Consider the following 24,753-nt stretch of genomic DNA (forward strand, 5'->3'; position numbering starts at 1 on the left):
ATGGTTTCAGTGGGAAATGCTGACAAAGCCACCTCTGTAGTGTTGTTTTGCAGACCACCCATTCTGCCTGTGTAATAGAACAAGCCTAAATGAGGCATTCATTGATGGCATTTGTCCTTAGTGATCTCATTTAGCTGATTAAAAGAAAAAAATAATCTCCTGTACCTGTTTTCTTTGTGAAATCTTAGACTGACTACAAAATCCTCTTTAAGTCTCTGCTGACCCTGTTGCAGATTTCATCTTCAGGGGAGTGCTTTTTTATAAGAAGCCTTAAGAAGTTCAAATATTAGCAGGCATGAAGATTGCTTTCTTCACTGTTTTAGTGATTCAGCAAGTTACAAAGATGATCAGGGGCACCTTCAGGTTGAAGACAATGTCATGACTCCTTGCTTTAAGTTAGACATAGGTTTAAGTTCCTTAAATGCTTTATTCTGATCTGGCTAGAAACAGTTAGCAGAGATGAGCAAAACATAAGCTTTGCCTGAATCCACTCAAAGACCTGAGGGATTTCTGCTACATTTGTGCTTTTATTAAGCCAAAAGTAAAAATACCTCCTATAGCCAGAGCGCCTCAATCACACTAAGGAATAGTTGTTAGAATAATGATAAAGATGGAAAGAGGAGGGGGTAAAAACAATCAAAACCAAAATGGAGAACGGCCACCCACCAAAGACATGTTGAAGGGATGTAAGCAGCCCTGAGAGTACACACAGCAGTCTGGAACTTCTCCTGGTTAAGTAGCACATCCCATTTTCCAGCAGTTATTTCAGAGGTCAGAGGAGCCTTTCTTGCCTGTAGTGATGGAGCTGCAGACTACAATTAGGTGATGTTTTGTTTTGTAGGACCTGCTGTAGGGGAGGAACTGCTTGTGTAAAGGCTGCCTTTACTCAGATTTAGAAGTGGTGTATCTTCCAAGGAGAAAAATTATCTCATTAACTCTTGGCGAGGAGGCCGTGTGCAGCCAGAATGCTCAGCATGGTCTTTGTCACACAGTGCAATTTGTAATTGCTGATTACTCTTTGGCTGATGTTGAAAGCCTGCCCAGAGTGCAAAACAGTAAGTAGTCATCCTCCCACACCTTCAGTCTTGTTCAGTGGGAGCTTCACAGAAGAGGCAGTCACGTCTGGCTGAAAGAAAGGCTCATAACCTTTGGTCATGTCAAACTCTCTAAAACTATAAATTAAATTCCAGAAAAATCATGCTGTAAGTACATTTTGTGTATGAATGCATATGTTTCGAAGTGTTTTTTTCCCCTCCCTCTTCTATTTTTTTTACCAGCTATTTCAGTACCTGGACTTCGGGGGATTCTTTTGGGTTTTTTTTAATATTCATCATGGAGCTTGGGAAACCATGGGATTTCTCATACATAAGTGCATCCACTGTAGGGTTATTCTTGTTTGCAGTCAAGAAGTAACAATTATCCAAGTATATTTTTGGAATATTTAGAAGAAAAACAGTATTTGGACAAAAAGCCATTATTTATTGTAGCTTTTACAAGTGACATACTAAAGAAGTTGAAATTACACTGTTGTCATCAAGGTGATTAAATTTTGGAAAGCTCATGTTAGTGAAAACAAAGGAGTGTGCAGAAAACAGAGATGCTGAGTAGAATAGATGTTCTCCTCAAATTTGTCCATTGATCAGTGAAACTCATGCAGCAAATTCTCAGACTCTAACCCTGGTTCTTTCTTAGGCCTGTCCTGCACACTCCCAGTGTTAATTTGTGTGTGAACATAGACTGTCATTACCTGCCTACTTTCCCTGCCACATTTTCCAGCTACATGGAAAACGACCGTAATTTTAAAAGGTAAGAACAGGAATTTAGGGACCAGTTTTCCAAAGAGGGCAAATCTGGAAACTAGACTGCCCAGTCATCAGGTTGTTGTTGAATTGGTTGGTACTGATGATTCCTGAGTTGCTGACATATGTGAAACACCAGACCTGTGAAGGGAGAGCTTTGCTGATGCTGACAGATTGGCTCACACTGGAGCATCTTGTGGCAGGATTTGTTTTGCTGGAGGCTGGAATTCACATATATGCTGTAGGTGGCATTTATATTGTGTTTTGACAGAACCAGTGTGTGGGAAGCTCTTTGTACTTGCAGGCTGCATTATCAAGGTACAATGATTTATGGTGATACATGGAGAGATCATTTGAACGGTAAAGGTTTTCTCTGGGGAAAACTTAGATAACAAGGTAAATTAATGCTTTCTGTAGATATTAATTATATAAAATTATGCTTAATTAAAAGGAATATTTTACTGTAGCTTAATCAAAAAAATCCAGTCTTCAGTCTCCAAGTGGGCCTCTTTAGATATCAGTAGGGCTGGAGAATATTGGCAGTGGGACTTGCAGTCAGGTATTACTGGAAGAGTTTGAACTTCAGACCCATTCAGAGGGGAAAGAAGGGCTATGGAAAGTTAGGAGACCTGCAAAGTCAAATAAAATGTTTGTGTAGGCATTTAGAAGGTCCTGTCAACATGGAAGGGTTTTTTACTATTAGAAAAAGAGTAGAAGCTCTACTCTTTTCTTCAGTATTCAAAGTACTTCCAGGTAACAGACAGCTCCCCACATTCTATCTGTTAACCACAGACAACATGGGAGCAACTTAGTATGTACAGAGAACAAAGGGATTAATGTCAAGTGTTGCTGAACTAATTTGTTATCCAGAAACTCTCAACTAGTGCGAGTCTGGAATGCATCCGTTCCCCCCAGTATTGTGCTTGTGTAATTATTTGTTTAAGAGGTATTCTTGTGTTTACTGCCTTTCCTGAAGCTGGTGTTTGCTTTGCAGAGCCCCTCAGGTAGGTCTGGCCTCTTTGGGAAGTCTAAGGCCCAGTCATGCATAAATGAGGGACACGTCTCATTAGTGAGCCAACAGTTCAGATTCTCAGAGGGCATTCAAAGCATGACATGCAGAGCACTTCATGCCAAAGAAAAGATGATCAGATATACATTTGTGTCTCATGGGCAGTTGTTTAAGTGCCCTGTGGCATACTTATGACATAAGGGTATCCTGAGAAATGAGCCGTTTAAAATGTAGCAGAAATGAGCATTATAGAATGTAGCAGATTCACTAGAGAAATGAACATTATAGAATGTAGCAGATTCTATAGAGAAATGAACATTATAGAATGTAGCAGATTCTCTCTTTGGATTTCTTTGCCCCCCTTTTTCAACTCTCAGCTATGTCAATTGTTATTCAGCAGAAGTAGCACTGATGTTGATTGTGCCAGTTTTTCATGCCCATGGTTTTTGGTTGTAGCCAATTTTTATATGCTGCTGTTTCCGTTAATGTCTTTAGGATTTGTGTACAATTATGGAGCAAGACTTCAGTGTCTTCCGGTGGCAATCATTAAGCTTATTAACTAGAATCCTGAAGGATGCAAGTATCCATTTTCCCCCTGTAACACAGATTCTGTTTCATTCCAGCCAGTTATTGTCTCTCTTCTCTTTATATCACCTCCAAGGGTATAAATGCTGTTTTCACTCAGCCCGTGATCACAGCAATTTCTTTACAGTTAAAATTGCACACAGGAAATCTGACATTGATGCAGCAAGCTGAATATCATGCTTAGAGTAGTAGCTTAGACAGCTGCTCAAACAGTGGAGTAAATCTGATAGTCCTACTCAGCAAAGATCCCCAGCAAAATGCATTTTTAGCTGGGCACCAAGCTGGGCACTCTTCTTGTTAAAAGCATTGGTCAAGAGCAGCAATGTAGATTTGGACACAGAAGAAGAAAAGTAAAATTAAGCAATCCAAGCTGGGTGTTTGCTAAATGTGTCTCATACCCTGTGTCTTATATTAGAATTCATGCTGAGTAAGAAACAGTCACTTTTAGGAAGAAAACTTTGAGTCTGATCTGCCCCTGAATGAATATTGAGGCAATACTGAAGCTTATAGTAAATAACATTGTTTTGGCCAGAAGTTTCCATACTGAACTGTAGGAGGAAACTTGAGCTTGTGCTCCTTTTTTGATTTTCTGTCTTTCCAGAGCCTTAACACAGTGTTAGAAGTCATGTTTGTTCTGCATGTCTTCTCTCTGCTGTTAGGGCTTGATTTTCTGTCATTGCTCTGATATGCTGCTGTTCCTGCAATGAATTCTCCTATTGTTACCTCCCTTATTTGTTTTCTGGGGTTATTATTTTTGCCATTTCGAGGTGCATACTTTCATGGCATTTCTTGGATATGTTTCAGGGAGTGTATCTCAGTGCAAATCAGTGGGATGATATGATAATCTGGCATTTGATAGCATGATTTTGCCAGAGCTGAGTGTGAAATTTTACCAGACTGGGCATTCAAGAGCAATGCTGCTGCAGATTCCTGGCTTTAGTGTGGTGTTTATCCTGGCTGACTCAAGGGCTATTTCACCTTTCAGATGTCCACGTGCACTACTGCAAACGTATCCTCCAGAGCAAGGATCCCCCTGGAGCACCTTCCCTCTAGGCTCAGGGATAAAAGCTATAGACAGAGCATAGCTCTTAAAGTAACAATGCTAACTGCTGTTAACCTGAATTTATGGGAGGAAGATTTTACTTGTGTTCATAGGCGTCCTAGATGTTAATGCTCTTCCCTTCTCAGGAGGAATCCTGTAGGTGTATTTTTTTAAAAGAACTATGTCTGAAGTCTGTTAGACAGGGTTTTTTTGTAATCTGAGAATATTGTAAGGCAATTTCAAAAAGCAACAACCTTTTTAAAATAGTTTGAGGGATGAGACTCTGTCACTGACCTGAGTAAATGTATGAGGTAGAGAGGGTGTTGTTCATTTTGTGCTACAGACACTGTGCCATAAAGAGGACTGATAGCCCGCAGGGTGTATCAGTGGGAGCTTTGTGATGAGCTCATATATTCAAAGGACAGAAGTTGGGAAACTGCATACAATGACTGACAGGCTTTTAAATCTCCTTTCTCTGTGTTAAAAGCATTCTTAATTAAATTAACATTGTCCTAATGAGACCCTGCAGTGCTGTGCTGGTGGAGCAGCATTCAGGGAGCAGCCGTGCTGCCGCTGGTGAGTGGCATCAGTGTCAAATGAGGTGTGGGGGGGAGAGAGATGGTGCTGGCCACCTGATTTACCAAAAAAGAAAACAACTGATCTGCTCAGCTTTTGTTTCAGTTGGGCATTAGGGTGGGAGCATGATGATAAGTACATTTCCTTTGCACTTTTGCCCTGCTTTCTTATGGAAAAATACACCCACTCTGCTTTTAGCAAGGAGGCAGTGTAGGGTAGAATTATGGTGAAAGCAAAATGAAGTTCAATTTGACTGAAAGATAGGATGTAGTGGTTTAATCAAATAGAGAGCTTTTCTGTCAGAGATTGAGTTACTCCACACTAGAAAATACCTTGACTTGTTTTATTTTTTAATCTTTGACATGGATGGTCGAGAAGTGGAGCTCTATCCAGCTGTATCACTGCTGTGTCTGATACATGGATTCTGTGTCATTTAAGAATTGCCTCTTGCTCCTTTAAAACATACTTGTTTCCAGGTTTGTTGTTTAATGGGTTGTTTTCTCTTGAAAATGGAATTGTCAAAAGTGACAACTTTTCATTATTTATTAAATGTTTTCTGTGTATTCTATAACTTCCCATTAAATGTTTTTTACTTCCCCATGAAATGTTTTTAGGAAATAGCCTTCATTGATTACAGCAGAACAAGAAAAACTGCATTTCTCTTTAAACCGAAGGAGTCAAAGTGGACACCAGCTCTATGAACTCAGGGAAGAGCTCTCTGAAAACTGAAAAAATATGTCTGGTTTATATTTTGCCAGAAGTCTGTTCAGAATTCTGCCAAGTGCACATACTGAAGGGGGAAGAAATGTTGTAACCTTCTCTGTGATGTTAGGTTAGCAACCTGATGCCCTTCCATTGCACTGCCCTTGTCTGGGAGGTGTGAAGTAACTGTCTGAGCAGAAGAATGGAAATTAATAGGTGATAAATTTATTTTGACACAGATGACTTGTGTTATTCAGAGGAGGAAAATTGCAGGCATAATGCATTCAGGAAATATAGTGAAGCAATCAAAACTCAGAAGTTTGTGAAACATATTTAGATGTCAGCATCTCTGACAAGATTCAATATCTCATACTGTTACTGAAAATTTAAAAGGGCAGGTTTTTCCATAACTGTCTGGAGGTTTGTTGGACACATTGGGGTTGGGACTCAGAGTTAACTAGATTTAATGAGTCTGTTCTAGCTTGGTAGTGCAGACAGCAGTAGCTGTACTGACAGTGAAATGCTGCAGACTGACACAGCCTGGACAGAGAGAGTCCATCCAAGATAAACTCACCTTGTCTTTTCATGCATGTGCTGGTGTGTGTCCTCAGGTGTAAAGTTCCTGCTTTGGGTTAACAGATTATTTCTATGAATGACTCCTCTTTCATTATGAACTTAATTGAATAACCCAGATATTTTGAGGAATATGTAGACCTCTGAATTATAGACATCTTTTTGCCAAATGAAATGTACAGTAGTTACATTTCAGAGAACATCACTGCACTTTATCACTTTATCATTCCAGGCCAAACACTGTGAAAACTGTGAAAACTTATGGGCTCCTTTGGAGAAAAGATCATTCAATATGATAATGGCAAAATGATAACAAAAATAAATATTGATAATCTTACTATTAAAGATATATCCATTTTTAAGGGGAAAACTGTGATTTTTAAGGAAGATGTTCTAGGGAAGAGCATTCTAAAAATGGATCTCTATCTGTTTAGGGAGTGACTGGTAGTGTTTCTCTCACCTTCCTCAACCCCCCTTATCCTCTGCTCTAGTCACTTAACTTTTCATGGAGGAGGTTAATGTGACAGCCCTTGTTCAGCTAAACCTTTGCTGGCAGCAATTCCTATAAGAATTATTGATTTCTTCTTGTCTACCACTGTGAGTCAAAGTATTTCAGATTTAGAGAGGATCCCTTATTTTCTGTATCACAAAGGGTAAGAACAGAGTAGCTGAAGAAAAATCTTGCTTGTATTCTGAAATCTGACATAATTTAGCATGTGAAATGTTGGATGTCATATTTCCCCATGTATTATATGGCAATCCTGAGGTGCTTAGGAGACCTCCCACTAGGCCATGAGTGGGGAGAGTATTTATCTTGCATATTGACCTTGGCAGGGCCTGAAGTGAAACTCTTGCACTCAAGAGAAAAACAATTTTATAATGCTGAACGAAAAGAGCTTCAAGTGCTGGTAGCAGGCTGTGCTGAATTCATCTGAGTGAGGTTTCCTTTGGATGATGGCATTGTACCAGTCAGGACAGTATTGCAAGAGTCAAGTCTTTTTGTCTTTTTTTCTAATAACCTTTTCACAGATAAAAGAAGAGATGAGAAGACTGTTTTGGGCTTTTGTCTGTTAAAGCAAAAGGCATAACAGCTGGGATTTCCCTGAAAGAAACCTCTTTGTTCATATGGCATCTAGTGTAAGATCTCTCATGGATCACAATGGCACAGTATAAAAGTATCAATTATTGTAGTATCACCTGTTTGGGCACTACTGACTTTCCAAAATGAATCTTTCTCTTAGGAGGCACAGGATTTTTCCATCAATTCTTTAACTGTTTTCTAGTCTGAAAGCCCAATGCCTTCTCTTCTGCCACTTTGTGGCATCAGCACAAAGGTGGTGTGAAGTGCACCCTGACCCATAGCTGGATACTTATTATTCAGAGCATGCTGATGTTAACAGTGATGAATTGCATGGTAGGAAGAGCAGCCTGGAGGCATTGCCAGGAGGCAGAAATCTAAGGCTGCTGTCAGCCTCTGGCATGGTATCAAAATATCCCAGAACTGTCATGCAGGAAGCCTGGTTGCCTGGCTACTCATTGCACAGCCTGTAACCTTCTGTTATTTTATACAGTGGGGTAGTAGGTGATACAGTTTACTTTCTTTCTTTTTTTTTTTTTTTTTTTTTTTAATATAAGATGACATGTGTAGTGGAAATCTGGGACATGTAGAATCTTCCCAGCAAAGAGACAGGATGCTGATGGTGGTGGTGGTTTACCATTATGCCGCTGTGATTGTTATTTATTATTTATTTCTTGATAATTTTTTTCTTCTTTGTAGCAGTCCCTGCATCTGAGAGCAGCATCAACAACAGCAAAGTGAGCAAGAAGTCTGATTAACCATGAGAGATCAAAAGAACCGCAGGACTCAAGTTTAGCCACGTGATTAAGTCACAACCTGAACTGAACAAAGACATTTTGGGTAGTTTCCAAGAGGAGGAGCTTCAAATTAGGTAAAACAAACCTTCTGGCTGAAGGTCAGGAAAAGTACTGCACTGTGAACCCTCCACCCTCTGTTTATACCAGGTACCCCTGCATGTCCAGCTCTGCCCTGTTGTGCCAGGCACGGAGGAGGGGATCACTGGGGCTTTCAAAGCACACCAGGCAAGGCACAGGGCAGATTCTGTTTTGGAGGAGTTCTGCAGGAGAGGGGGGATAGGTAGGATGTGCTATTAGGCCATACAAACTTTGCTTTCTGTGATTTTTGGCTTATAGCAGCGTGGGTGTGTGTACACACTCCGCAGGGTATTTTTAACTAGCTCATGTTATGTTTCACTGAATCCTTTTTAAATGTCAGGAGACTGAAGGCTTTTGTTATAACAAGCAGAGCCTGACAAACTGCTGAGGGTTTGCACCTGTGAAATGGGGAGAACCTGGCACTAGGGGAGGTCTTTCCTTCTGATGTAGTTTCTGCTGCCCCAGGGAGAGGTTTGGGAGGCCCTGCACTGACCAGCCTTGACAATACTTCTCAAGTGACCCTTCCTACATGTGTTACCTAGATGCATAAATAGGTATATATTTTTTCATATATATATATATATAAAATATATGCCTTGTTCCCCCTATGTGAATAAATATGTAGTATTGGAATTGACTGCCTGCTAGAGGCATGTTCAACTTGTTTACTGTTGCACTTCATTGTAGCTTCTTCAGAGGAGGTTGAAAGTTGATTTTATTTTTTAATTCCCAGTGTCTTTGAGAACAAATAAAGAGCCTGGAAATGTAGATAAATTGCTGGATTAATTGCAAGAGATGGTGACTGGAAGTAAAAAATTAATTTTTTTTTTCCTGGAATTTGGCTCTTTTTCATTGAAGTCTTTTTTCCTGTTTGTCTTATGAAACTAGATAGAAGTTGTTGATAACCTTTTGTTTGTTGTTTTCTCATCCAGCAATTATTAGCATTTGGCTTTAGGGAGCTCTGGAACCCACCATGTTTATTTTCCCATAACTTTGACATGGAAGAAACAAACAAAATTTTGTGATTCTGACATACATGAGAATTGAATATAATTTCTGACTAAATGAATGATGGTGGAATTCATGGGCCAGAATATCAACTGATGACAAACAGCATGGTTTGAGCTAAAACCATTATTACTGATTTGCTGCCAGCTGAATTGTGACTGTGCTTTGCTAGAGCAGCAGCAATGCTCAGTTTAGTTTTGCTCTCTCTGCAGTGTGAGCTCCATGAGGGAGGGGACATGGGTGGGCTGTACTGATGGGTGAAGCTCTGACCTGCAATTGTCTCACAGTATCTTGTGTTCATCACCTCCCTAGGACAGAGGTGGGGACCCTGAGTAGTGGGAAAAGAGCATTAGCATGCAAGGGAAAAAATTGAATTTGAAAATCTGCCATTACCAGTTGTGGGATTCTTTGTGTGTCAGTAAATTGGGTTTTGACTTGAATGAGGCTTTTGTCTAAGGGTGTGCTGGCAGTAGCAGGGGGAGTGTGACAGGATGCAAACCAGAGCCGTGAAGGGCTGCTGCAGAACTTGCCATGTCTTGTGGCCTCACAAACATTGCTGAGGGCAGCAGCAAGGGTGTCACAGGGCTGCAGACTTGATCTGGCAGGTAGAGAGCATGGCAAGAGGCAATCCCTTCTTCATAGGAGTATGTTGGGCTACTTTTTCTCTTGCCTCAGGCAGGAAAAATCTGATTTCAGCATTAGGAGATGGCCAGAAGGCTGGAACATGTAAAAGGATGGAAAAAAAGAAATGGGGTCAGGAGCTGGGAGTGAAAGGCTGATTGCTTGGGAGTACTCTCCTCCAGCATGGACCCCAGCAAGTAGAAATAAATTGTGGGTATGAATAGAAAATAGATGCTTACTGAGGAGTGTAATTGAGGGTTCAGACGATGAAATCAGGAAAAAGAGATATTTGTCCTAATTTTAATCTTTGTTTATATTTACATAGACTTAGAAAAAATGTTCTGCATTTTATACCAGAGAACAAATACAGAGGAGAGAGAACAGCGAAGTGCTCCGTGTCTCTGCCTGCTATTTTAACAAGAGGTCCTCATGCTGATATGGGTTTGTATCATCATTTGCTGAGAATTCTGTGCTTTTTAAAAAATTACTGACTAGGTCACAACTCATTTTACCTGTCATCTTCTGGATGAAGGAAACAGCATGATTGTTGAAATGATTGTTAAATGGCTGATGTTGGTGCCCCTTGGGCAATTTAAAATATTAATCTTACTTTTTTAGGATTTTGAGAGTGCTGTTACATGGATGGGCTACAGTTCTTCACTTGGGTTTGGTTCACTGGTTTTGTTTGTTGAAATACTGGCAAAAGATAGAAGTTTTTGTTTTCCTTTTTTTAGTATACAGAAGACCCAAGTTGCAACATTCAGGACATGGACCTTTCAAAAATGCGATGGAGTCTTAGGGCAGGAGCTAAGTTGGTTTCCTGCCAGATCTGAGCTGCTGCCTGGGGAAAATAAGTAATAGAGGAAAGGCTACAAAGAGAATAATTTTTTTTCTTTTGACAGCTGGCTAATCTATCTGAATTTGGAAGGTCATTGTCAGAAGGCATAGAAGGAGTAATAATAGCCAAGTGTGTTTTAGAGAATGCCCTGCTGCTTTATGGCTATTAGGAAAATACCACAGGAATTAATTTTTAAAAATAGCTCAGCATTACAGGCACAAGGGGTGTGACTGTGGCTGCAGGAAAATGTTCTAGCTTCTTTTTTTCTAAAGTCAAAAAAAGCATGTTTGCTTAATATTTATCTCAAGAAGTAAATTGGCCTCTCGTGCCAGAGAAAACAGTGTTTGGGTTCAGCAAGTCCTCAGGCAAAGAAACTTCATTATTGTTTGGGCAGGATCTGGAAAACGCTGCCAGGTGCAGTGCTTGATACCTAACTTGAATGTTCCTTGTAGACAGGGCAGCCTAAACTTAAAAGCTAAGGAGAAAGACTTTGATAGCCTGTTTTTCATCAAAAGCTCAAGACCACAGCAACAGCAGAGAGCCAGAAGATGGGGAATAAAAAGTTGAGGTCTTGGAAAAATCTGGAGGACAAAACACTTTTGGAGAAACTCTGAAAGTTTTGTGAGGAGGAGGAAAAATTATTGTGGGGGACTGAGATACAGAAGGTGGGGAGCTGTACCCCCACATGGTGTGCTGTGGTGAGCACATGCAGCTCCAAAGCTCACACACACATTTACCACAGGCAGGATCAGAAACACTCCAGCTCTGAGTTTGCAGCCCTGGCTGCTTGATTAAATACTTGGTCATGCTGAGAAGCAACAGCAGTGCCCACCTGCCTGCTGGCAGTCCAGTGCACCCTCAGCATCCCCAGCTCCTGCACGGGCTGCCCTGGCACTGTGGCACTGTGTAAATTCTGGTGCTGGTGGTGCTTCATGGACTGCCCAGCTGGGAAGGCTCAGAGGCAAATGGGAATTCTTCCAGTTTCATTTGTAGAGACTTGGTTTGAATCTGCTCACAGCTGGAGGCTCCAATCCTCACTGAGGCTGGGGCAGTAGTGGCAGGATTGGGTCCTGCCAGGAGTCAGAGCCTCAGCTGGGGCTGGTAGCAAGCAGCACAACCTCTCCACCAGCCCAAAGGGTTCCAATGACTGGAACTAGAGGAGGCATTTTACAGGTGAGAGTATTTCAAGTGTAGTGCTCATACACTTGCTGGCAGCTCTGTTGAAGAGCTCTTGATAGGTTGATGTCACTGTGGGCTAGGCTGGAAGCTCTGCAACAAAGCAGTAGTGTCCTGAAACATGAGGCTGCAAGAGCTCTCACTTTGTCTTTTCCTCATGGTGTCCTGGTTTGTGTTGGTGCAAGTGCAGTGTTTAAAGGTCTTTGAATGTTGGTAGCTTTGTTTAATAGAAGAATCTACTCTGGAGCCCTTTCAGTGGTCTGCATATGAGATAGGAATGACATGCTGTACCTAGGAAGAAAAAACAGCTGTAGGGCACAGTAGAACGTTATAGAGAAGGGAGGGATGTTGCGTTTCAATTCTTTGATGTGGGCAAAAGAGATTGTCCATTTTCAGATACAGGAGAAACAGGATTTTAAACAATATATTTTACTTTGAGTCGAAGCTCCATTTACAGCATCCCCTTTGAACTGTTGCTCGGATGTTTGTTTCTGGAGAACGTGCAGCAAGCTTCCCAACTGCTTGGCAAGGGACAGGGGCCTGTTAAAAATTAACTAGAAGCTGAGATAAATCACATACAAATAGCTCAGGGAGTGTGGTGAATTCATCAGTGTCTGATGTACTTGCTTGTCTCATGGCTGCCCAAGTTCCTTTTGTAACATGTTTTGGGTTTCTTAGCTTTGAGATGCCCTGTCTGGCATTTCTTCAGGAGACAATGTCAGGTGCATTTCTTTGAGCAGTATTTTAATGTCTTGCCTGACTCTGGTGGTGAAAAAGGGATGAGTGAAAAAGGTCCAGACTTCTGGAAGTCAAAGACCTGTCTATAAAGTTTCTCCCCTTCAATAATGCTGGATGATGGAAGTTTTTTATTGTGTTACTGCTTTGAACTAGCTGCTGTTGTAGGCTAGGCTGGCTGACCTGAGTCTCTGTGGCCGAGTGTCAAGAGGACAGTGTGTGGGAGGAGAATTTATGAGTTCAAGTGAATGGCACTTACCTACTCTGGGTGCACAATATAAGCATTTGCTCACTTCTCTTATCTGTCATGCGAGTGACACTCACCTTTCTTACAGCAGTATAAAAAAGGGTGTGGAGAGGTGCCCAGAGAAAATTTCTACTCATCCTTGAATATGTTCAGGGAGCTCACAAGCAGCCTGACCCCCCAGCTGAAAGGCTGGTGGGCAAGGCTTGAGACCACTGGAGAAGCCTGTGCCTGATCTGATAGAGCTCTGTGCAGTTCCTTATGATGAACTCTGTGCAGTTCCCCTTCTCTTCCCCAAAGGGAGTTGTTGCCACTGAAATGAAGCAGGGGTTGTATGTACTGTCAGGACAGAGGCATAATTCCAAGGATATTTTTAATAGCAAGGTTTGAAACTCCCCCTCACATAATGTTTTGCATACTGCAGGATTACCTTGTAGTTGCTGTTGGCAGCCTCATGTGGTTTGGAGATGCTGTTGCTCCCAGGCTGCTCCAGGCAGACTGGCTGTCAGAAAACTCACAAGTCTGTCAGCTCAGGGCCAGAAATGGAATCCAGTTGTTTTGCAGTTGTGTACTGCTGAGTGCAAATTGCAGGATTTTTTGGATTCCCCATTTGTGCCTCCTGTAGTTTCAAGTGTAGCTGCTTCTTGAACTGTCGCAGTTCCAATCTGTCTGCTGCATCCTCAGGATATTTTCTTATTTGGGGGAGTTTGTGGGGTTTGTTACCTTCAAACTGGACCCAGTTGCAGTACATGGAATTTCAGCTGGAGCAGCAAGTGCAGAGGGTGGTATGGATTTGGTCTCCTCTGGTGAGGGTCTCTCTTTAGGGAGGAAGCAGACTTCCATATCAGGAAGGGAAAAGCTCCTTACTTTCATTAGGGCACATGAAAGTTTGAATTTGCCCAGTGTCTTTTTAGTAGCTTAGCTGATACCTCTGGCAAATCCTGGGAGAAAAGAGAAGAGAGCTCCACACATAAGGGACCACCTGGTCACAGCCAGCCACAGAAAGGGGTAGTCATCATTTGTGTTTGCTGCAATGCCAAGCACACTCTGGACAAAGTGGTACCCTGGGAGGGGATGGCTGAATGAAAGATGAAGAACTGTGTTATGAAGAACTTGTGTGAGAGGCTGTGGGCTGGAGCTCTGCAGCCAAGCTGTAGCTGAATCCTTAGAATTCCCATCTAGCTCTCTAATTGCCAGTGTAATCTGATCAAAGGCCATATAGTGATGAAGGCATTCCTTGATGTACCATGTACCTGTAAAGTGCCATGTACTTTCTCAGCCTATTTTTTGTATTAATGTGGTATTTCTTCAAACTGGTCACATATCTTTATTTGGCAAGCAAATTACTCTGAAAAAATCTGGCAGAGCAGTTCACTATGGATTTCACAGTGAGTGTGCCAAGGCTGTTTGCTAATGCACAGATGAGCTGCCAGAATACCGAGGTCTCCCAGCCTCCCCCACGAAACTGTGATGTACCTTGTGAGCAATTAAACATCACTCAAATCTAAGAGGCAACTTTCAGTAACAGAGCTCACCCAACTGTAATGTCTTTAAAATCAGGATAGAACCAGTGGCATATGACAGAAGAGTGACTGAATTGCTCACAGTTTAATGACCTCTCTAATGAAACAGGGGTTCCTGGTTCCTATGTAAATTCATATGCACCATAGAGTTGTGGACTTTATTATTAGTGAGCAGTTCCAGTGGCTTCAAACCTTGTGCATTCACAAATGGCTAAAGGAATCCCCTAGACTATTAGCAAGAATCATGCACATTTCAGAGAGGACACTCAGCACTGGGACATGGAAACTTTGAAGAGCTTCAACATCTTTGGTCCTCCAACTGATCCAGGAAACTGAGGTAAAATAACATTCTTTGAGCCAACCCAGAACTTCAGAGAGATGGAAGGCGAAGTGTCTCTCTTGGACATGCCTCTGAATCCTCTTAATCAAATTTCTTGCAGTTATTTTCCTAATTTAAAACGTAACTGGCACTGCTCACTGCTTATTTGTGTTTAGTTCTCTACTCATATTGTACTGGATGTCAGGATGGTCTTTGCTGGGATTCTGGTGGTGTCATCACCAGCTGAGGTGGCACACATTGCATGAGCTCTCAAATGAGGAGCTCTTGCTTTTGTGCTAGACTTGAACCAGGGGCATGAGAATCAAAGTCAATTTTCATTGGAAGGCTTTTTTTTTCCTCTTCTTTGCAGTTCAAGAAGCTGGTACTGAGCAGGAGTATATGTATGCCACAGTAGTCCTGCTTCACATGTAAGGAATTCTGTCTTGAACCATTCTGATAGAGGAAAAGTCTGCTGAGTCCACTTCTGTAATTTCTTCCTGAAATTCCTTGAGATTGTCAAAATCAAATTTTAGCACTGGTGTTGCATACAAATGCACTAAAATCATTCTCTGCATACACACTATACTTTGTCTTTACAGGTGTTTAGCAAACTCAAAATGAATTTATCAAGAGTATTCAGGATAAGAGTCTGAAATAAGAACACAGGCTGCTGTAATGCACAGCAAGTTAAAATCTGGGAGAAAAGTGTGACAGAGGATTATTCCTGGCCTGAAGAGAAGATAAAAATTCAAGTATTAAGTTAAAAAGATTACTGGGAAAGTGCTGTAGTAACTCTTAGTCAGAGGAAAGCAGGATTTGGCTGTGTCACAGAGAGAAGCATCCTTATCCTGTGTGCCAGATGGATCTTAGCTTCTTTGCTCAAACACTGAATAAAGGTTTGGAGGAGATCGCACAAGGAGAATTGGTAAGAGCAGAGCCACTAGAATGTGATATGATTCATTTTGGACTTGCAATCCTGAAAACTTACATAGGGCTGGTTTCTGAAATCTAGAGATGGTTCAGTCTGTACTGTTGAAAACTTGTCTTTGATGGTCTTTGGTCTGTTGGTATTTTAAACAAATGGAGCATTACAGACATTCCAAATGCATTTCCTCATGTATTGCTAGGTCTGCTTGATGCAGTAGGTGGGGTCTGAGAAAGGAATCTCCTCAAGCTTTGAAAGTTAATGCAGTGATCTTTCAAATAATTCCTGAAACTCACCACTAAAATGTTTTGCATTTCCTTCTAAAGTTGCAGGTTTACACCAATGCATTGTTCAACTTGTTTTTTTTTTTAAATGACATGGAAAATCTGAAGTCATAAAGCGCTGTGTGACTACAGGATGTCGGGATAAAACAGCAGATAAGAAAGTGTTTTAAACACAAGGAAAACTTTGCTAATTTGCTGTTTGAGTGATAGAGCTATATAAAAAAATTGCATAGTATTTAATTGGATCTCACTTGCTAATTAATAATTCTGTATGTGTAACATTCACAATTAAAATTTTAAAGATAGCTATAGTTTCTTGCTGCAAATTTTTAAAAGCAGATTGAACAGTTTTCAGGGTGAGTGTCACAATGCATTCCTAAAATCAAGAGACTTTGGATCAAGCTGTCTTTCTGATAAATTCTGTGCTTCATTTGTAAGGAGAAATAACTTGTAATGGGGTGCATGGAGAGACCCCTGGCAGATGGGTTGGAGGCAGCTGCTACTGTGGCAGCTTTTCTCCACCAGAACAGAGCAGGATGATGAAAGCTGCTGTTATAAATGTTCTTCTGTTCAGGGTGTCATCTTATGACTACCTGGGTCTTACAAGAGCAGTTATTGTTATCTCCGACTATTGTTAAAGCAATGTTGACCTCCAAGTCTCAGGTTATTTATTGAAGGAAACCTAGGGAAGCTTTTCTTCAGAATGAATTGGCTTCACTGAAATCACTCACTAGTGATTTGGTGACATGGCTCTGATGAGAGATGAGGGCACTGGATAGAATGGAATCTAGAACCAGAAATCTTGTCTTGGTCCCTTCCATTCTGCGGATTTTGATGTCAGCAAAATTCATAAATGCACACTGCCACTGGTCCCAGTACGTGTCATTTATAAAGAATCTTATTTTCAATCTCTTTGGGGAAAAGAGTTCACATGTCTTTTAAGAACATTCAGTTTTAAACTGGCAAAAGGTTAAACATTTGATAATTTTTTTCATGTTAATTTAGTGTAATTTCTTCTGCTTGCTTAAGTATCTAAGCAGGAATTTCTATTACCTATTTACTAAATCCAAAACTATATAATCTACTTCATAGGAAGACCTCAGGCCATACTTTCATCCATTTCTTGAGGCTCATATGGAAAGGCAGTCCTGGCTGAGGTGCATGGCTGGAGAGAGCTGCCTGAAAAGCACCTGGAGAACAAGAACTGGAGAAGGATCCTCATCTATCCAAAAGATGGAGAGAAGGCAACACACAGAGTCACAGGACAACCAGCTTTGGAGGTGAGTGACCTACAGCCACAACAGCTCCCCCAGAGCTCAGAAACACTGCTGAGCTCCTGTCTTGTCCTGCAGCTGTCACAAGGCTCTACAAGTCCATGTTTTATTGTAGCAATGAAATGCATCAATGAAACAGAGACCTGAATCCTCCCCCTGTCACCTGAGTACTTACTGCTGTCTACCTTCTGAATCAATCCAGATCCTGGGTTCCAGTGAACGTTTGTAAAAATGGCGAAGATCTCTGACAGTCTTGGATCAACAGGGGTTCCATTTTATCCTGGGAATCTTAATCTAATCATCATAGTAATGTGACAAACCAGAGTACAATGTGTCAATCTTATGCACCTAACAGCAGTTTGTGCAGGTTGACTCAGAGTGAGGAAATATGGTAGCTGCTCCTTCTTGCAAAATGGATATCTAATATTGCAGAAGCTCTTAAATTACCTGTGAGACTTCTCTTAAAGTTAGGTTGAAAATGATAATTCTTCCTTCTGAATAATAAATGAAGTATTCTCTTCATATTATAGTGAAATGTATTTCAATTTTTAAAACTGGTAATAAGCTATTTCACTCTAGGATTGTCATCTTTTGTTTCATTTCACTGCAATGAAAATTGAGATTCTCTATCTAGAAATGAAAACAAGATTCCCAGTTAGTAGCAAGTAACAGTCTCTTTTACTGATTACTTTAAAGTAAGGACAAGGTATTTCAACTATTCACAGATATTTCTGATGTATCACAAAATAACATAAGAGAAAAAGATTATAATCATATTCAGAGCAAAATAGTTTAAAATTTAATGTTTACAAACACATTGCTTTTTTCCTTTTCAAAATGTTTGCTGATACAGTTTTGCAGGAGACTTTCTGTTTGATCACATACATTTCTGCTCTATACACCATGTTTTGTACTAAGAAATGAATGGGAAAAAATACTTTCAGACTTGTACTTTGTCAGGAACAGGGATTTGGAATATGACCACTAATGGTCTTGCAAATTTGTTTCTGTGAACTTTGTACAAGACTGAACATGCTATGCAGCTGACATTTATTTTACACTGTATTTAAGTATTCAAAAGAACTGAGATCTATTTTTCAATAATTTTTTTTGGAAACTTTAAGGCTGCACCATTAGCAGTAGTTTACCAATCTCTTGTCATTTTCTTAAATGTTAGAATTACTTTGTCAATTTTAGAATTGCTAGCAGTGATGATGATGCCCACTTAAAAAATTCCAAACCAAACAGAAGAATTCCCTGGGAAACTGCACAGCACATGCATGATACATAACTATAAAATTAGTCCAAAGTTTTGATAAATACTTATTCCCATTAGATATAATAGTTGTTCTAGTTCTAAAGAATAAAATGCTTATTATATACAGAAGTTTGGGCAGAGTATAGACATTTGCCAAAGACCACTGGAGGCATTTCATTGTCTGAATAGTTTTACAGTGTTAACACAGCTGCCCGTTTTCCTCATGTGTAGGCTTGTGCCACCTGTGGGAAGGGATCATTCCTGCCAGCGGGCTCAACCTTATAAGATATAAGTTCAACCTCTAGTGGCTGCTTCAGCTGAAGAAGGAGCTTCTTGAAGGATTCAGAGCCCTTTAGGGCTTGCTTGTGAGCTCAATGCAAACTTGCAGAGCATTTTCAGATGCCAGTTTCCATCAGGTGAGCATTTGCTCTTTTGCTTCCAGGATGTTACAACACGAAAAACTGCACCAGCATTTTTCAATGAGCACCATTAACTGACTTTGACAATTTGGCATGACCAGCAGTATTGATGAAGATCCTGAACTTTTGTTTTGAACAAGAAGAAAGTACAGCTGCCAATTACCCTGCAACTACAGTCTGTAAATAGTAAAAAATATAAATATATTAACCATACACATATACACAAAACACAGCAGTAGCAATATTACAGGATGCAATGCCTACTCTCTCTAACTGGTTTTGGTTAATACAGATGCAACAGCAAAGTAAATGCTATTTCATATATGAAAAACCTTTCTTCAAAGGTCAGTGGCAGTAAGCCAAAGCTGAGGTCCAGACTTTCACTAATCCAATGGGACTCACATAAATTAATTCAATGAAAGATAATCATTGTGGGATGATAATGGCTGTCAGTTAACACAGACTTTGAGATGGAGCTTTCTTTTGCTACCATTTGTAATTAATTCTCCCTTTTTCACAAGTGCTTTTACTATGAGCACTCATCAGACTTAACAAGGAACAAAGTTATTACACACAATATATTATTTAGGGGTAAGGATTAATAGAAAGAACCAGCCTGAGATTGGATTTCCTCAATCCTGGGAGGTGCTCTCCATGTATTTAAGTGAAATTTCCATGAGATTGCACTTAGCATACCACCAAGAAGTTGCTGCTCTCCCACTTTTTCTTCTTTTCCATGCAGTTCTGTTTCAAAGTTTTGTAGGAATTGCATGAGAAGGACAAGAGGAGATGACTGCTGGTACATTGTCTTGGCTAATGCTCTTCAGAGCAGCGTCGTCTCCTCAAGACCACATCATCTAGTCCAATATCCCCAGTTCTTCCTTTCCCTTTCTCACCTCTGAAAATAACCTAGAAAGAGAAATAGAACAATTTGAGTGGGAGATGAAAAAAAAAAATTACAGATAAGTAATTAATTAAAAAGTGCTATGAAGGATTTTGGTCTTCATTCAAATTTTCCTCAGGTTTCCAGTAAGCCATTCCAAAATCACTATCATTTAGTTGCTTTTGAGTTTTAATTAGCTAGAAAATAAAACTTCCACGTTTCTTCCTGATTTCTCTTTGGCAGAGGCATTCCCTGCTTACTTAAGAGGCTAAGTATCTGATCTTTGGGTAAGTGTCCCAGTGGTTCAGGTCAGCAGCCCTGGCTGCCCATGCTGACAGCTACTGCCAGGGGGTCAGGAGAGGCAAGGGACAGTGCAAAGGGGGACTGTCAGAAGTGAGAAATTTAGGGGGGGAAAAAAGGGTAAGAATATAGCAGATATATTGTTCACCTGTTACAAATGTCCTCATTCTAAGTCTGATACTCATTTACAGCTAACAAAGTCAAGTGTCTTTGCTACTGTTGCTGAGGTAAATTTTCTAGAAAATTATCTGCACTAATCACAGCCTTAATATTCACTTTAGAGCTAGACACAGTGTATATCTTGTAGCTTGCTCCCATCATGAACATTATGATGTGTGAGGTTTTCAGAGCACCTGATATTTAAGTCAGAGTAAAACAGGCCCTGAAATACCCAAGCCACTTCTTCAAATCTGAAATAAAAACTGCTTTCAGAGGTTGAAGAATAACACTGAGCTTTTGATACCAGTTTAATCACATAATGTTTATAAAATTTCCAGGTATTAAAAGATTCTTCATGGCACTTCAAGCAGCTTCTTTTGATTGCACTAAACCATTCTGTGTTATGGGCATTGTTTGGTCATCATTCACCTCCTCAGCCTTATCAGCTGCAGGCATGCTAAAGGGCATAAAACCACATGACATTGCACTTGTAATCTCCCTGCATTACCAAAAATTACTTCTTTTCAGTACCTTTGCCATGGTTTAGCCAGTTACTAATCCACAGGGGATTTTTCCTATTTTGTGGCACTGAATTATTCAAAGCATTGCTCATGAGGAATCTTGATACAGGCATTTTTTTTAATTCTCTATATAGTATGCCTCTGTCCATGAGGCTGTTCTTTCCTAGGTGGTGATTCCCTTAAAATAGGCTGTACCAGGTAACTCAGGAAATGACAGAGTAGCCTGTACTATATTTCTATAGCTGGGATTTCTTTTTTCTGCATGCATAAAACTAATTTTAAAAAATACACAGTAACGCTCATCTGTATTGTGATTCCATTGGCAGGGATCAAAGTAGTAAAACAGAGTGAAACTGAACCCAGAAGATGAACACTGTAGTGCTGCACCATTTCAGCATCCTCATCTTTTTCATGCAAAAACCCAAAAAGCAACACAATCATCAGTACTTACACTCTTGATGCCTATGCCTCGTAACGTTATGTGTGTCTGTCTCCAGCCATGGCCACCATTTCTTCCCCAAACAGCTGGGCCATGAGCACCAGTTTTCCTTACAAAGACTTGCAGGGCACCAGAATGCAGCCCAGGTACCTTATGCCTAAAGGACAGGCACAAATCTCCAGCCTGAGCCAGGTGACCCAATGGCAGGATAAGATGTGCTACTCCTCCTTCTTTGCCCTTGGGATCAGAGATGGTAAGGTACTGCCCCCCTGCAGTGGAAAGAGCAGTTAGTTGGGGGGTTTGTTTGTTTTTTTTAACACTATTAGGTTGCAGGACCAAAAGCACAACACTTACTAAAAATAAATAAAGGGGTCCACAAGGTCCAGAGAGTGTAAAATATGGCATACAGAACCAGAACAAATGCATCTACCTCCAACAGGGTAAGATTTACAGTGCTGCTCTTCTCTATACATTAGTACTAGGCTAGGTGTTGCCAACCTAATTTCTTTTTAACAAAGAAAACAATACCCCCCTCTCCAAAACTAAAACCCCATGTATTCTGTCATTTCTGACAACACCTTGATCACGGCATGATTTTAAACCCACAGTGACATTAAAGCACTGTGCAAATTCATGCACCTTTCAAGCTGCAATGTTTTGCTGTTGGATAGATAACAGAGACCAGAATAAACACTACCATGTAATTGAGCTATGGCTCTGTCCCTTTCGTTTGGGAACTGTGTTAACAGGGTAAACCTCAAAGCATATCCTTTTGCAACCCTGATAGCCTCTTTTATTTAACTGTAATTTAAACTGTTAATCTGGATTAGATAGAGAAAACAAGGAGCAGTAATGATTTCCACATGGCTGTTCCAAATTCTAACCATAGGAAGTTGTCAGTGAACATACATACTCAATTCAAAACCCTATTATTATCTCTTATCATATATGAAGTAAAGTTGCCTTCCAGAAAACACTCAGAACATGAGACGCTAAGGATCTCAGGTATCCATAAAACCTAGAAAAAAAAAAGGCACCTTTCACACCGACACTCAAAAGTAAATTAAATGAGGCTTCACATCTTGGAGAAAATCCAGACCTGTATGAGTTGTTTGTACTTTTCATTAAAGCTTTTTCAAGGTGCGTAAAACCTTTAAAATCTGAAATTACCAAAGGGAAAAGGTTTAAAAAAAAAACCAAAAAAACCACCAAAACCTTTCTTACACTGAATCAAAGAATATTTTTTCTTTATGCTATCAGATTTTACATATTTTTTTAATTAAAAAATGCCACCTATACCTGAGGTTTATGAAGAAAGTGGCATTTTTAGGCTCCTTAGTTAAAACCAAAGATTTAGAAATACTGGATGTTTGTAATATGGTTGATATACACAGTTAAACAGGACAGAAAACTGTTTTTTAACTGTCCACCTGTAACTACTCAGATCATTATTTTTTGAAAGTTTCTGTTTGAAAGTCACAATGTTTTCCCTTGAAAAGCTGTAAAATTTAATTACAATGCACGACAGCTTGTCACATACTTAAAAGGAAAGCCAACCTTGTCTCCAATTCACTACTTCTACATAAGTTTTTAAGTTTTAGTCTGAATGAGATTTAACAAAGCAAAGTATTATGCTGCTGTCTGGGCCCCTAGATTAGCATTTAGCCATGAAGTGGGATCCATTTGTCCAAGGATCTGTTAAAACCTTTTGGTGGGTATTTTCTCAGGGAGTTTTTGGGGCTTTTTTTCTTTCTTTCTTTCTTTTTAATGCACTGCTTTTGCAGCCAGGTCACTAATTGCTAAAATAAGCATAATAGAGTTTAAATAACTGTACCTGTTTGCTGAAGATACAATTATACCACTATGAAAGTAGATACTTATTAAGTGCATCGTTTTCAGATAGTTACTGTAGCTAAATCCAATCAATAGGAAACAGATTTAGGTAAGCACAAAGCAAACATAGCTGTAGGCAAGCCCCGGCCGGAAAAGGTTCCCTCAAATCAGCATTTTCTGCATGCAAGATAAGCTTATAATGCTTCAGCACAGCACAGCACCCTTCAAAATGCAGATTCTGATAAACCAATATATAGCAAACTTTGCAAGGTAAAAGCAAGCAGTCAGGAACAAGCTGTAATTATAAATCCTTCCAACAAGGTATTCCAGACTGGAGGGGGTGGGTGGGTGACTTCAAGGGACTAGTTTTAACAGGTTATGTCAACAGTAGCAGAACATACACAGGAAATAAAAAGCTGAGCTTGTCCCTGACTACTGGGAAGCAATGCAGGGAAAAAGTCTGACAAAAAGAGCCAGTTAACATCATAGTTATGGAATTTAGTATGTATTAAGAACAATTTCTGAGCACAGATAATGAATATGCCTTGAGTGACTAACTTAGAAAAAATGGATTTTAAAATCTGTTGTTTTAAAAAAGGTATGAATTACATGTAAATTTTTTTTTTTTAAGTGCCACGCTGCAGGCAGGAGCCAGCTGTCTGTTTTCTCATCTGCAAGAGGAAGGAGCTCTGCTCTCCCCTCATTCCCAAGGCTTTTCAAGTGTCACAAGGAGCTCCTGAAGTACCGGAGCAGCCTGTCTGGGGGGACCCCTGCCCGGGCAGTGAAGACAGCACTTGCACTGAGCCAGCCAAGCAGCCTGGAAAAGGTGCCAGGTCACCTGCTGTGGTGGCACATGACTGCCCCATCAGTGGCCAGACAGCTCTGACAGGGGGTGCATGAGGAAAATGGCTCTCCGTGCCCTCACCCTTCCTCATCTTAACCCCAGAGCTCGCCTTTCCTTCCGCCCTGGCAGCCCCACACCGTGTGAGCTCTGTGCACTTCAAAGGCTGCTCCTCGGGCACGGAGTAATCCCATCATTACGGGGAGCCAGGGATGTGTGTCTAATCCCCGGCACGCTGGGGGAAGGGAGGCAGCGAGGGCAGCAACCTCGCAGTACCACACCAACATCAACAGGGCACAAAACACATGCCACGTGCTGGACAGCAGACTGGGAGACTGGGAAGGGCTGCTCCTGTGGCTGAGCACCAGTGCTGATGCCAGCACTGTCTCCTGTCCTGCAAGCAGCCACTACACACTCCCCTCTAATGTTTGGTGTAATGCCACTTTTTAGCATCCCAAATAGTCCCTTTTTTAGAAGCCTCTGTATTTCAGCATTAAGTTGTCTGCCTTCCACTTACCTAACATTTTTCTATATACAGATTGATTTTATTGAATTCTACTCCAAGCTACAGCAATCTGAGAGGTTAAACTAAAACATTGTATCTGGCAGCTAAACAAAGATATTTCCAGTGCCTTCTATAATTTTTCTAGTGATAGGGAAATAATGATGTTTATGTGGTAATTTGAAAAACAAGCTTTGTTTCACCATAAATAAAAGTTGTTCTCTAGTCCACATATTTTTCTGATTCATTTAAGACAAACTTTTGCTGACTACATTTACTACTCCTTCAGAGACATTCCTATTTTAAAGATATCAGCTATGATCAAAGTGTAAATTTTCAAGTGCTCTTTCACATTGCGAATCCTCAATTTTGCTTTTTATACACAAAAGAGGCATCGGTGTGAAATATACCC

At 40.5% G+C, this 24,753-nt stretch overlaps 2 protein-coding genes across 8 annotated transcripts in view; one reads left to right on the top strand and one right to left on the bottom strand.

Moving 5' to 3' along the window:
* TBCK (TBC1 domain containing kinase) overlaps positions 1–24,571 on the top strand; it is a 117,985-nt gene extending 93,414 nt beyond the window's left edge. The window contains exons 26-28 of one of the 2 annotated variants that reach the window (XR_014954854.1): positions 8,064–8,793; positions 10,194–10,309; positions 17,005–24,571. The gene's annotated coding sequence lies outside the window, so the exon portion shown is untranslated. The remainder of the gene's footprint in view (positions 1–8,063; positions 8,794–10,193; positions 10,310–17,004) is intronic. The other variant, XR_014954853.1, reaches the window with a different exon arrangement.
* Positions 17,842–24,753, bottom strand: part of NPNT (nephronectin) — a 48,716-nt gene continuing 41,804 nt past the window's right edge. For all 6 annotated transcript variants that reach the window (XM_085578117.1, XM_085578114.1, XM_021525513.4 and 3 more), the window contains 2 exons: positions 21,178–21,434; positions 17,842–19,772 (listed from right to left, as the gene is read on the bottom strand). In XM_085578117.1, coding sequence (XP_085434243.1) covers positions 19,677–19,772; positions 21,178–21,434 — 353 coding nt within the window. In that variant the 3' untranslated portion in view covers positions 17,842–19,676. The remainder of the gene's footprint in view (positions 19,773–21,177; positions 21,435–24,753) is intronic.

Source organism: Lonchura striata, chromosome 4, assembly GCF_050655825.1.
Source record: "Lonchura striata isolate lonStrDom1 chromosome 4, ASM5065582v1, whole genome shotgun sequence".
Lineage (NCBI taxonomy): Eukaryota > Metazoa > Chordata > Aves > Passeriformes > Estrildidae > Lonchura > Lonchura striata.